This window comes from Drosophila sechellia, chromosome 2R (assembly GCF_004382195.2).
Source record: "Drosophila sechellia strain sech25 chromosome 2R, ASM438219v1, whole genome shotgun sequence".
Lineage (NCBI taxonomy): Eukaryota > Metazoa > Arthropoda > Insecta > Diptera > Drosophilidae > Drosophila > Drosophila sechellia.
The window spans coordinates 5969412-5981661 of NC_045950.1; the positions used below are offsets into that span (position 1 = coordinate 5969412).

General features: G+C 45.5%; 2 protein-coding genes across 4 annotated transcripts; one reads left to right on the plus strand and one right to left on the minus strand.

Moving 5' to 3' along the window:
* Window positions 1-282: 282 nt before the first annotated feature.
* Window positions 283-12035, plus strand: LOC6608400 (transient-receptor-potential-like protein). Of its 3 annotated transcripts, none has more exons than XM_032715684.1 (14): window positions 283-433; window positions 2166-2327; window positions 2608-2753; window positions 6284-6521; window positions 7906-8048; window positions 8108-8480; window positions 8543-8777; window positions 9237-9510; window positions 9572-9964; window positions 10053-10248; window positions 10310-10474; window positions 10614-10836; window positions 10892-11228; window positions 11288-12035. In XM_032715684.1, the coding sequence occupies exons 2-14, from the start codon at window positions 2298-2300 to the stop codon at window positions 11910-11912; spliced, it is 3378 nt and encodes a 1125-aa protein (XP_032571575.1). In that variant the 5' UTR covers window positions 283-433; window positions 2166-2297; the 3' UTR covers window positions 11913-12035. The 3 variants fall into 3 exon arrangements, with proteins under 3 accessions (XP_032571575.1, XP_002033134.1, XP_032571576.1); XM_002033098.2 differs by having other exon boundaries at window positions 10617-10836; XM_032715685.1 differs by having other exon boundaries at window positions 283-420.
* On the minus strand, window positions 3467-4551 carry LOC6608401. The gene is made up of 2 exons (XM_032715686.1): window positions 4344-4551; window positions 3467-4275 (listed from the first exon to the last, which is right to left on the minus strand). The coding sequence occupies exons 1-2, from the start codon at window positions 4396-4398 to the stop codon at window positions 3932-3934; spliced, it is 399 nt and encodes a 132-aa protein (XP_032571577.1). The 5' UTR covers window positions 4399-4551; the 3' UTR covers window positions 3467-3931.
* Window positions 12036-12250: the final 215 nt, after the last annotated feature.

Sequence of the window (12250 nt, forward strand, 5' to 3'; positions counted from 1 at the left end):
CCTACATATGTTTGGGTCCTAATCCCCTTAGGGAACTTGGCGAAAACTTGTTGATACTGTGTTTCAGCCCTCGACCTCCGTAATTCATAACACCACAAACGTATATATAAACCTATATATATGTGTGTGGATAAATGTTGCACGGACAACCTCCAGGCGTATCCATGCGATGGGTGACAAATATTTGACGTTTTAGTCTAATTAAATTAGCCACATCGCCGCTCGGCCCTCGGGAAAGGTATAAATTTCTGCGCGTTAGTAGCAGCGTTTAAATTTCGCAGGTGGCACACGTTCGCGCTGCATCGCGGGTTATCTCTCGGCGGGTTTTCGCCTTCAAACGAGCTGAAATTCAGATATAAAGCCAACGTACATAAACTACAACACACATTTTACGGGAATTCGGGAGTTCGGTGGCCAAACGTATTGTTATAAAGTATATGCCAGCATACAATTCATAGTCCCAGTCCTCTCACCTAAGCCGGTCACATGAAATTCCAACGTCCATTGTGCCAGCGAGTCGAACAATTGCACACGTTTTTATGTGCCGGAATGCAAGAAGTACGTATCCGTACGCTTGGTTATAAGTGGCTTAAGTGCAGTCCGTGAGCCAACTGAATTACGTGGCTATATCCTTCATTCATTGTGCTCCGGGCTGCTCCTGACTGCTCCTGGTTGCTCCTGGCAGGAGCTCCTTCTCCGTTGATTGTCAAGTTGTGGCTGTGTGTGCGGAGCTTGTGGTCTGTGACTGCTGGAGTTTCGATTCAACTGGCTGCCATCGCGATAAGCCCTCTGTTTTTATGAACTCTGTAAAATACTCCAAATTTGTTCTAGTTTTAATGAACTCCAGTGCGCTTGCGACAAAATTATGATACTTCGATCGGTGGCAGGCGAAATTAACACATCTCGGGAAATTAGAGTGAAATATCCTATGCATCAGTTTTACATCGTAGGTTAACCGAATAGTTTATAATATTATACAGGTGCAGATATAATCCCATTTCGATGGGCAGTCGCAGTATGCACCTGCTGTGCAGGTGAACAGCTATAAATCCATTTATAAACGCTTCCCATGAAGTGGCGGATAAAACCGAATTTATTGCGACATTTTTATGTCCGTCCGCATTTTTGCCTGTCCTCCGCACTTATATTTCTATTAAGTTAATTAAACAATGCACCATCGGGGCTACTGGGGCAGCCAGAACCACCTTGTGTTGGTGCCGGAAGTGTTTTTTATGGAACAACCGCCATCATGGTGGGTCCGAGTTTTTGCCTGCCGCGCATGCAAAGCAATTGCATTTTTTATGACCAGCCCAAACACTTTTAAATGCATCTGCAGCATCCGCATCCATATCCGCATGCAGATCCGCATCCGCAGGAGCATAAAGCCAGTTTAAAGCAAAAGCATGTAGACGGAATGCATTTTTTCTTTGCGGATTACCGAAAAAAGCTCCTTAAATATTCATTTTGGCATTGTGTTCACACATGCGGAGGAAGGCAGCGGAAAATAAAAATATTTTCATCGGCTGTGGGAAAATATTGGGAAACAAAGAAATTATTTCTAATAGGAGAAACAATTGGCGATGATGTGAACAATCCAATGAGAGCAGCAACAACTAATACAAACTGCAGTTCGTGGCTAATGAGATGAGTGCAATAAAAATGTAAATCAAAACAGAAAGCCGATTCAACAATTGCTCATAAGTGGTGCAATAAGTGCTCGCGGATGTGGTGTTCAGTGTGGCCTTTGGAAGTGACCAGAAAAGTCGAGAAACAGTGAAACTGCACAGTGTCTAATCAACTCACTAAATTGGCAAAACTTAAATCTTGCCCATGCAAATGGCACTTAAAAAGGGCTTAGACAGCTCGGCCAGCGGCGGAAATAAAAAGAAAAACATTATAAACAGCTTAAATAGAAACTTTTTGCACGCCGGAAACCAGAAACCATAAACCAAGTCAAAAACCACCAGACACACACCCACACACACACACACACAAGCACACCCAGTTGGACATATAACCATGGACTATAGAACTATGAGTACAAAAGCAAAATCAACTTGAAAGTTGCATGTGGCCCGGCTTAGTATTGGACTTTTTTGGCTTAGCCATTGTGTATATAAATATATATGCCATATATGTAAATATCGTTCACTTTTCACTGCAAGTGTGCTAAGCCCTGCGACATGAAGCCGGATTTTGAACTCTGAACCCTGGACATGGACATGTACAGGACAGGTACATGGAATACTAGTTACGAACTGCCGGCGTTCGGTTAAGTGAAGTGCACTAACTCTAGAATGGGCCGCAAAAAGAAGCTGCCGACGGGCGTAAGTAGAAACCCATCCAGGATTCCGATCCAGATCCAGATCCGTATCCAACAAGTAGCATCTCTTAAAGCAGCCTGTATTAGCTAAACGCCGCTTACCTTAAACGCCTCCAATGCCATTTAGATGGAAGCCAGACAATCAGCCCAGCATCCTCCACTTTGCACTTAATATTCTTGTATGTTTATTTTTTATTTATTTGCAATTGCGCATACACGATTTCCCCGCCACATCGGCATGTACGTATGTGCTCCTGCTCACCTGTCTCTTTAAAATATGCCAGGTATCGTCTGGCGGCAGCCACGCCTCCTCCGCCCCCAAATCGGTGGGCGGGTGCTGTGTGCCGCTGGGATTACCACAGCCTCTGCTGCTCGAGGAGAAGAAGTTCCTGCTGGCTGTCGAGCGCGGCGATATGCCGAATGTGCGCAGGTGAGTAGCGCATTTCACGCCTCCGATTCCCAGCAGGGGGTGGGGGGTTGTTCTGTATGGCATCTTGGGCGGGAGGGACACACTGCAAGAAACTCTTACCACAATCAGGTGTCGGATGAGCATTGGTATTCAAAGCTCATCTAATGAAAGTATGTATGTATACACTTAACCTTCAATTTAAAACAAATAGTTAAACGTACTACCAGATTTATCTGAGTGTAGGGTGTTCGAATAAAAAGCCCGACATTTTTAGAGGGGTATCACGAGCTCCATTGGTGGCTTCGCCCAGGGAAGCACAGGTGTTGACTGGGCTGGGTCGCACAGGTACCATAAATCCCATCGGGAGACTCCTTGGGTTGTTTGGATGCGGTGCGGTGGTGCGGATGCGGTGGTGGCTTCAATTATTTGCACACTCGTCTGCCGCGGGCCTCAAAATGGTTACCTAACTGGCATCCCGGCAGCCACTTAATAAGCAATATGAGGCCTTCGACCCGGATACTTTACGCTCGTTTACGGCTTTCTTTAATTCCGTTTGCTGGCAATGAATAAGAGATAAGCAAAATTATCCAAATACTTTTTGGTTGCCACTTAAAGCTGTTAACAGCTCATTCGTGCACATTCAATTCGATAAGGAATCTTATTGCAAAGAAACTATTTGGATAACTTAAGTATCCTTAAATGGAAACATAACTGAACCGAAAATGAAGTTCTTATTTTTTGTTGACATGCCAGGATGTCATTTATGAACAATTCTTTATTGTTTTCATGGGGCGTGTGATACGGTAACAACAAGCAAATGGGCCGTGTCCTGGGTTCCCGTTTCCTTTGTGATTCCCAATACGCGTTGGAGGCATGCATGGGGACCGTATAATATGGCATCTTATGTGAAATGTGGAAGTGGTGGCGGAGTTAGTCTTAGTCTTGGATCCTGACTCTACATGGAAATACGGCAACAACAAGCTAATGGGCAGTGTCCTGGGTTCCTGTTTTTCGTGTGATTCTCATTTCGATTTTTAAGCATGCAAGATAAACCTATAATCTGACATCTTATGGGAAATGATGACGAAGCTAGACCTAGTTATGGATCTTAAATGATAGGCTGACGTTGCGATGTGGATGGATGTGTACTACGTGTGCTACTACGGCTACGACGGCTATTTAGGTCGTTTTGGGCACATTTAAAAGTTGATAAAACGGTATGGGTTAAAGCTTTTCATCTCGTCCAGGGTGTAGCGGTAGCGTATGCCCTTCGAAGGCTCCTCCTCGGAGCCGTTCGAGTCGTCCTCCTCCTCGCGGATCTCTGGGACCCGCTCCACCCGAATGCCCTTCATCTGGCAAGCGCGGCGGTACAGCTGCTCCTCCCGGTCCATGTAAAACTGACACGATACGCTGTGATGCGGAACGTGCGGCGGAGGGATCATGGGACTAGCCCCAAATGCAATCCCTGGTGGCCCAAACGCAGCCGGGGCAAACCAGTTGTTGACCAGCCCGCCTCCGGGCACCAGCTTCACAGTCTGGGTCTCTACAAGATTGAACGAACATACTTTTCATACACGAGACTTCCGAGAAAACACTTGGCTGTTGGCTCACCCTTGTTCTTTTGTGCCATTTTGATCACCAAGCTTTGACCCTCGGCGGCATCCATTGGGTATTGCGTTTTCGAATCGTTGAAGCTTACGAATAATTTAATCGCCTAATATTGGGTGTAGTGTGCAATCACTGTAATCGCGTCTTGGAAGCGGATTTCGTTTCTTTGAATTTAGTACAACAATTTATGTTGACGAACGTTCGTAAAATCAAAGATTTCTGGCCTTTACCACTGGCAGGTGAAAACTAGTTTTGACACTTCAACGCCAGGATAACCAGATTTCGATAAATTTTCCAGGCAGTGTGCGGCAGTGTTGGAAAATTTGATATATTTGGAGTCAAAAAATACTAACAGCAATCACTTCTCGATTCAACTTATAATTAATAAGATAAATACAAATGGCACAACATACAAAACACTTCACAATAGAGTGACTTCTGCCTTCGAAAGTGTAAATTTTTCAAGCTTAGACTCCATTTAACAAGCATTGGACTACATAACCACAGGACCAAACAAATACGAATCAAAAAAGTTGTGGTATTCAGAAGCAGAAAAAGCATCAAAAATTTAAAAAAATACAAAAAGATTAAACGAACTGCTAACACATGGGCTCCAGAAGAAGATGAACCACTCCTATACATGTTAAAAAGCACTCAATCCACGAAAGCAATATCACCCGACCCAATCAGGGACCCAACAGTTTCGTTACTACATACGCGAAATCCATTTGAATGGATGGACTCTCTAACCAATCTAGCAACCAGAAAACCAGACTCAGCAAAAGGCATCGGCAATATCTCGTATCTAATGATACAAACATTTTCCTCGATAAAAAAGCGTATCTATTTAATATGCTTAATAGAATATGTTTATCAGGTCAAACTCCACTTAGTTGTGGAGAGATCAAAGTAGTTCCCCAAAAAAACACAGACCCTTCAGTGGTTTCCTATATAAGCGTTCTGTTTATGATTAAAGAAGGGCTAGTAAAAATTTCATGTAATCTTCCTTTACCAGATAGATCCTACGCTTTCAGGAAATTTAGATTTACCACTCTCTGCACTCTTTAATGATGGATCAGTTTTCGAACATCAATCAAGCGGAGTCTTCCATACTTCTAGCTCTCTAACTGTCGAACTTCTAACGATAGGCAAAGCTCTGGACTATGTTCTCAGGATAGGCATTTCCCTAGTGGCCATCTTAACAGACAGCAAGAACAGCGTCATTGCAATCCAAAACACTATGCATAAAAATTATATAACCTGTAACATTAAAAAGAAAATAGTTAACATGACCAATCCCTGCTTGACACACACTAAAATTATACCTAGTCACTCCGGCCTTCTGGCTAAAAATTCATTGACGCAAGGAATTTTCACCGTAGTAAGTTGGAGCAATAATCATTCAAATCGACTGGGAAAAGGAATTTGCAGAATTTGCTGCAAGTAACATTTTCAAAAACGTTCCAAGTACAACACTGCTCGGCGGCAGCTCTTTCCAGCCCTGGAAAAATTCCGATACATCTACCATCTCTCTAAAAACAAAAACATAAACATAAACAAGACATCATTTTTGCACCAAATTAAAATAAACATATAAATCTTTACAACCTTGGCAATTTCCACGTACACGAGGGTGGCCAAATAATTCTACGACATTTACGGATGTCACGGTAACCTAAAATACAAAAAAAAAGAAACAAAAATTTGATATTAGTCCCTTTTTCGGCGCCCAATTGATTGGGAAAGTTTGCTTGAAGGCTGCGACCGCGATGTAATTAGAAACTTGGACTCCAACTTTTGACTTGGCATCGGGAATTGTTGGGGCATCGGAAATCTGCGCGCAGGCGAAGAAAAGAAAAGTTATTGTGGACCCTTCGGTGGGCGTCTAGCCCCAATTAGCAGCCATGCCACCCTCTTTATTAAGTAAATTCGAATAATTGCAGGATCCTGCAGAAGGCGCTGCGCCATCAGCACATCAACATCAACTGCATGGACCCCTTGGGTCGTCGGGCCCTCACCCTAGCGATAGACAACGAGAACCTGGAGATGGTCGAGCTGCTCGTCGTCATGGGGGTGGAGACCAAGGACGCCCTGCTGCACGCCATCAATGCGGAGTTTGTCGAGGCTGTGGAGCTCCTGCTCGAGCACGAGGAGCTTATCTACAAGGAGGGCGAGCCCTACGTAAGTCATTACACAGACACCTGGAGAAATCGAATGCTACTATACCATTAGCTTAAAGCAGTCCAAAAGAACAAAGACCGAAGCAAGGATTTTAGTACCTAAAGATTTTTATTTAGGCCATTCTAATTTTGCAGTAGTGTTATTTGCTTCTAGCCGTTACTGTTTTTCTTCAAAAAAATATTTTATTTTGAGCAACAATTCAGAAATAGGGTTAAAATTAGATAACAGTTTACCATTTACTTAAAGATATTATATTTATAATTCGATGGTTTCGATTCCCTGAGATAAACATTACGGGGCTTAGGTCCTTCATTTAGGTTAGCACTTTTTTTCGCAGTGTATCCTTTGTTTGGTCTGCTGTGCTCAGCTAATTTGTGGCCCACATTATCGTCCGTAGGCGTTGAGGCCCTGTAAGTTGAAGCTAACACGATTTTAATCAGTTTCCGTGCGAGGAGCGTGGGGCGTTTGGATGGATGGTATGCTTGGAGTGGCCGGAGTGTCCCACCCATCGGGATCATCTTCGTCATTGGGCACGTACTCGCAGAATCTCAACTCTCGAGTGATTGGGAGTGTGCGATAAGCGGCCAACGACCAAGAACCGCCCCATCCACCCACATTCGCCCACATCCGCCCCTCAAAATCCAGTACATTCAGGACCTCTCCGGCATACGGAGAACAGAGGACAGGATACGGTTTACGCTTATTGCAAATAAAGTCGTCTGGGCTCCGTCGGCCTCATATTTATGCACACAGGCACGCTTCATTAGGCAGCCATTGGGCGCTGTTGGAGCGTGAAAATTACTATTGTAGCGCATATGCAATAAAACGTTTAACAGGCTTAATAACATCCACAAAACGATGAAGACGGCCCTCTTCGAGTGGGCCATTGAGCAGTTCCTGGAATAGGTTTAGTCCATTTTGGAGGAATAGTCACCGAGATTGACAAAATATAGTTTAGTGAGTTTAGTGTGAGCCAGCAGACAAGTGTATTAAGTCGGATTCTGATTTCTACAATAACTTTATGTGCTTTACATTAAATGTACATTTTTTTAAATAATGTAACGCGTAGCAAGGTCTGAAGTCAAGTTTCGTGCTGATTAAATTAATTTTCGATTATTATATTTATTAAATGTTACGTGTAACGAACAACTAATATCAAGTTGCTTACTAAATAAAATGACTCATGATTATTTGACTTCATTAAAATTAATATTTTTTTATAAAATGTTGCGGATAACGCACATCTGATATCAAGTTGCTTACTGGATAATATAATTATTTCACTTAATTGTAGGTAATACTTAATACTTGTTAGCATTGAATTATTTTATAAAGTGTATAAGTAAAGTGTATATATATAAAGTATATTTTTTTCTTTCCACAGAGTTGGCAAAAAGTAGACATAAACACGGCTATGTTTGCGCCGGATATCACGCCCCTGATGCTGGCCGCCCACAAGAACAACTTTGAGATACTTCGGATTCTGTTGGATCGCGGAGCAGCGGTGCCAGTGCCACATGATATACGGTGAGCTGGTACACCTAACATAGGTAATATCCCATTATTAATAGCATTATTAACCATAGTTGCGGTTGTGAGGAGTGCGTCCGCCTGACCGCGGAGGACTCTCTGAGGCACTCCCTCTCCCGGGTGAACATCTACCGGGCGCTGTGCAGTCCCTCGCTGATCTGCTTGACCTCCAACGACCCCATCATCACCGCCTTCCAGTTGTCCTGGGAACTGAGGAACCTGGCCCTCACCGAGCAGGAGTGCAAGTCAGAGTACATGGACCTGCGAAGGCAGTGCCAGAAGTTCGCCGTGGATCTGCTGGATCAAACGCGCACCTCCAACGAGCTGGCCATCATCCTAAACTACGATCCGCAGATGTCGAGCTATGAGCCCGGCGACCGGATGAGCCTGACCCGCCTGGTGCAGGCAATTTCCTACAAGCAAAAAAAGGTATATCCGGTTAGTGTCTCCGACGTGGTTCTGCTGCTAAAATTCTCCATTTCCTGCGACAGTTCGTTGCGCACTCGAATATTCAGCAATTACTGTCCTCGATTTGGTATGACGGCCTGCCCGGATTCCGGCGCAAGAGCATTGTGGACAAAGTCATCTGCATCGCCCAGGTGGCCGTGCTCTTCCCGCTCTACTGCCTCATCTACATGTGCGCCCCGAATTGCCGGACGGGCCAGTTGATGCGCAAGCCCTTTATGAAATTCCTGATCCATGCCTCCTCCTATTTGTTCTTCCTGTGTGAGTATGTCGAGTGCGGTCGGTGCACAAAGCAAACATAGGCATGAGCTCCATTGGAGGAGGAGACCACAACGGACAGGTACCCTCTGTGGGATTGGCATTCAGTAGCGAACTTTTTCTATTCTGAAAACTATTTTTTGTTAATGAAGTTTATAAAAAAGGTTATTAAAGTACTTTGCTTAATGGGCAATTGGATTAGAAACATGTTTTCTACTATGTTTCAACAGTTCAAATATAGTCAAATATATCATAGCAGAGTATTGGATTAAAAACCTATTATCTTTAAATGTATCTCAGTAAAAATCGTTGTCATTCATCAAACGTGATGTGAAAAATTGCAGTGTATAAGAAATAACTTTACCTTGACGAGGCGTCTCCCTCCGATTAAGAGCTCCTCCTCCTTCAGCTCCCCTTATGATAACACACCGAGCTGGGGACTCATTGTTGTTTGCCTTGCAGTCATCTTGATTCTGGTATCTCAGCGCGCGGACGATGACTTTGTACGCATCTTCGGGACGACCAGGATGAAGAAGGAGCTGGCGGAGCAGGAGCTGCGTCAGCGGGGCCAGACACCCAGCAAGCTGGAGCTCATCGTGGTGCTATACGTGATTGGGTTCGTCTGGGAGGAGGTGCAGGAGATATTTGCCGTGGGCATGAAGAGTTATTTGCGCAACATGTGGAACTTCATCGACTTTCTGCGCAACAGTCTCTACGTGAGTGTGATGTGTTTAAGGTGAGTTTAAAATGTGCTTTTGTGAAATCTACTTTGTAATCCCTTTACTACTCTCCTCCAGAGCCTTTGCCTACATCCAGCAGGCCACAGAAATCGCAAGGGATCCGCAGATGGCTTACATACCCCGCGAGAAATGGCACGATTTTGACCCGCAACTAATAGCCGAAGGACTCTTTGCGGCGGCCAATGTCTTCTCCGCCTTGAAGCTGGTGCACCTGTTCAGCATCAACCCGCACCTGGGTCCGCTGCAGATCTCCCTGGGTCGCATGGTCATCGACATAGTCAAGTTCTTCTTCATCTACACCCTGGTGCTGTTCGCCTTCGCCTGTGGACTGAACCAACTGCTCTGGTACTTTGCCGCCCTGGAGAAGAGCAAGTGCTATGTCCTGCCGGGTGGCGAGGCGGATTGGGGCTCGCACGGCGACTCCTGCATGAAATGGCGCCGGTTTGGCAAGTAAGTCCAGTCAGCAGGCCAATTAGCCGCCAGTCAGTTGGTGCCCACTCATGAAGCTAATTCAATGTCCCCATCTCCGTTCCCGCAGCCTTTTTGAGTCCTCGCAGTCGCTCTTTTGGGCCAGCTTTGGGATGGTCGGACTGGACGACTTCGAGCTCAGTGGCATCAAGTCGTATACGCGATTCTGGGGACTGCTCATGTTCGGCTCGTACAGCGTCATTAACGTGATTGTGCTGCTGAATCTGCTCATCGCCATGATGTCCAATTCGTATGCCATGATTGATGTAAGTTCGGACCCCTCCAGAAACTCTTATGTAAGGGCTATTCAACTCTTTTGTTTTCCAGGAGCACTCGGACACGGAGTGGAAGTTTGCCCGAACCAAGTTGTGGATGAGCTATTTCGAGGACAGTGCCACCCTGCCGCCACCCTTCAATGTCCTGCCCTCCGTTAAGTGGGTCATCAGGATTTTCCGCAAGTCTAGCAAGACCATCGATCGTCAACGCTCCAAGGTGAGTACGTGGAGAAACTGAATATTTAAAGATCCGTTTGAACAAGAGAAGCATTCGTTGAAAATAAATCTGCAATAACTCCCACGATATATGTATGTAAAGAGCACTATTGTACTGTTGTGTATTTCTTTCATTTCAGCAGAAGCGAAAGGAACAGGAACAGTTTAGCGAGTATGACAATATAATGCGCTCCCTGGTTTGGCGATATGTGGCCGCCATGCATCGCAAGTTCGAGGATAATCCCGTTTCGGAGGACGATATCAATGAGGTCAAGAGTGAGATCAATACAATGCGTTACGAGATGCTCGAGATATTCGAGAACAGCGGAATGGATGTTTCCTCGGCCAACAAAAAGGAGAGGCGTAAGTTAACATCTTTTCATAAATCTATGAAGTACCATGTCGAAAATCCTTTTAGAGCCACGTCCTCGGCGTATCAAAGTGTGGGAACGGCGGTTAATGAAGGGCTTCCAGGTGGCGCCAGTGCAAAATGGCTGTGAGCCCGATGCCTTTGGGAATGTAAACGGGCAGGGAGAAATGCGGGAGATCAAGGTGGAGTCCATACCCTCAAAGCCAGCCAAGGAAACCGCCAAGGAGCGGTTCCAGCGAGTGGCCCGCACCGTACTCCTTCAGTCCACTGCCCACAAGTGGAACGTGGTGCTCCGTGCTGCCAAGGATTCTCAAATAGGCCGCTGCACCAAAAACGAGCAAAAGAGCCTCCAGAATCTGGGCAGAGCCATCGAAGAGGCCAAGAGGTGGGATTATTACTAATTGGTATAGTAAAATCTACTATTAATGTTCCTTTCTTTTCCAGGCTTATAATGCTCAATCCAGGTTGTCCCTCCGGTCGGGAGTCACCGATTCGCATCGAGTTCGAGGATGAGAAGACGAGCACTTTGCTGGAGCTGCTCAACCAAATCAGTGCTGAGATTAGCGATAGTGAAAAACCTAAAATTAGGCCCACCTGGCGGCCACCACTCAAGACAGTGCCTGCCCGGGCAATGGCCGCCAATAACACCAGGTCTCTCACAGCTCCCGAGTTGAAGATCAGCAGGAAATCCTCACCTGCTCCCACTCCGACTCCAACTCCGGGAGTTTCCCACACTGCTCTTTCCCAATTCCGAAACCGAGAGCTTCCTTTGTGTCCCAGCAAGCTGATAGCAAACTCGGCGCCTGCTGCTCCCACTGCTCCTCCTAAGAAATCAGAACCAACTGCTGCTCCACCCACCTATAAGCCCACCACCCACGCCCCCTTCTCCGTGGAGGGCGGCAACCGGGGAAACACTCGTACCTCAGATGGTGTTCGCTCCGATAATTCGAACTTCGACATCCACGTGGTCGATCTGGACGAGAAGGGCGGGCACTTGGGCAGGGATAATGTTTCCGACATTAGCTCCATTGCCAGCACGAGTCCCCAGCGGCCAAAGCATCGAAACTAAATGTGATTGTGGCATGGACACGGGTGATAAATCTACATAGGTCCACTTGATGCCTTCCGTATATTCTAGTTACATACTTGTATCTATCCGTAAAGAAGGAATAAAGTTATTTAGGCAAATTAAGTGGGGGGCGCTTGTTATTTGCGAGAATAGCTTTTGCATATAGTCAATGAAGCGACCTTAGAATGAAGCAACCATGACTGACCCTCCGGGGCTTAAGTTCTTTCCGGTGAAAACGTGCGTAAAGTCGCAAGCCAGGAGCATCAAAGGCAATCGAGATACAAACATAAACAAGTCGGCGGATAAACGGAAGAATTATAAATTCAATTTGATGTCGT

Bases quoted from the DNA above. Each gene is read 5' to 3' on its own strand.
- LOC6608401 (XM_032715686.1), bottom strand. From the start codon at position 4,398: ATGGATGCCGCCGAGGGTCAAAGCTTGGTGATCAAAATGGCACAAAAG. The intron at 4,276-4,343 runs GTGAGCCAACAG...TCAATCTTGTAG, and splicing joins AATGGCACAAAAGAACAAGG to AGACCCAGACTGTGAAGCTG.
- LOC6608400 (XM_032715684.1), top strand. From the start codon at position 2,298: ATGGGCCGCAAAAAGAAGCTGCCGACGGGC. The intron at 8,778-9,236 runs GTGAGTATGTCG...TTTGCCTTGCAG, and splicing joins CTCCTATTTGTTCTTCCTGT to TCATCTTGATTCTGGTATCT. The intron at 10,837-10,891 runs GTAAGTTAACAT...AAATCCTTTTAG, and splicing joins GGCCAACAAAAAGGAGAGGC to AGCCACGTCCTCGGCGTATC.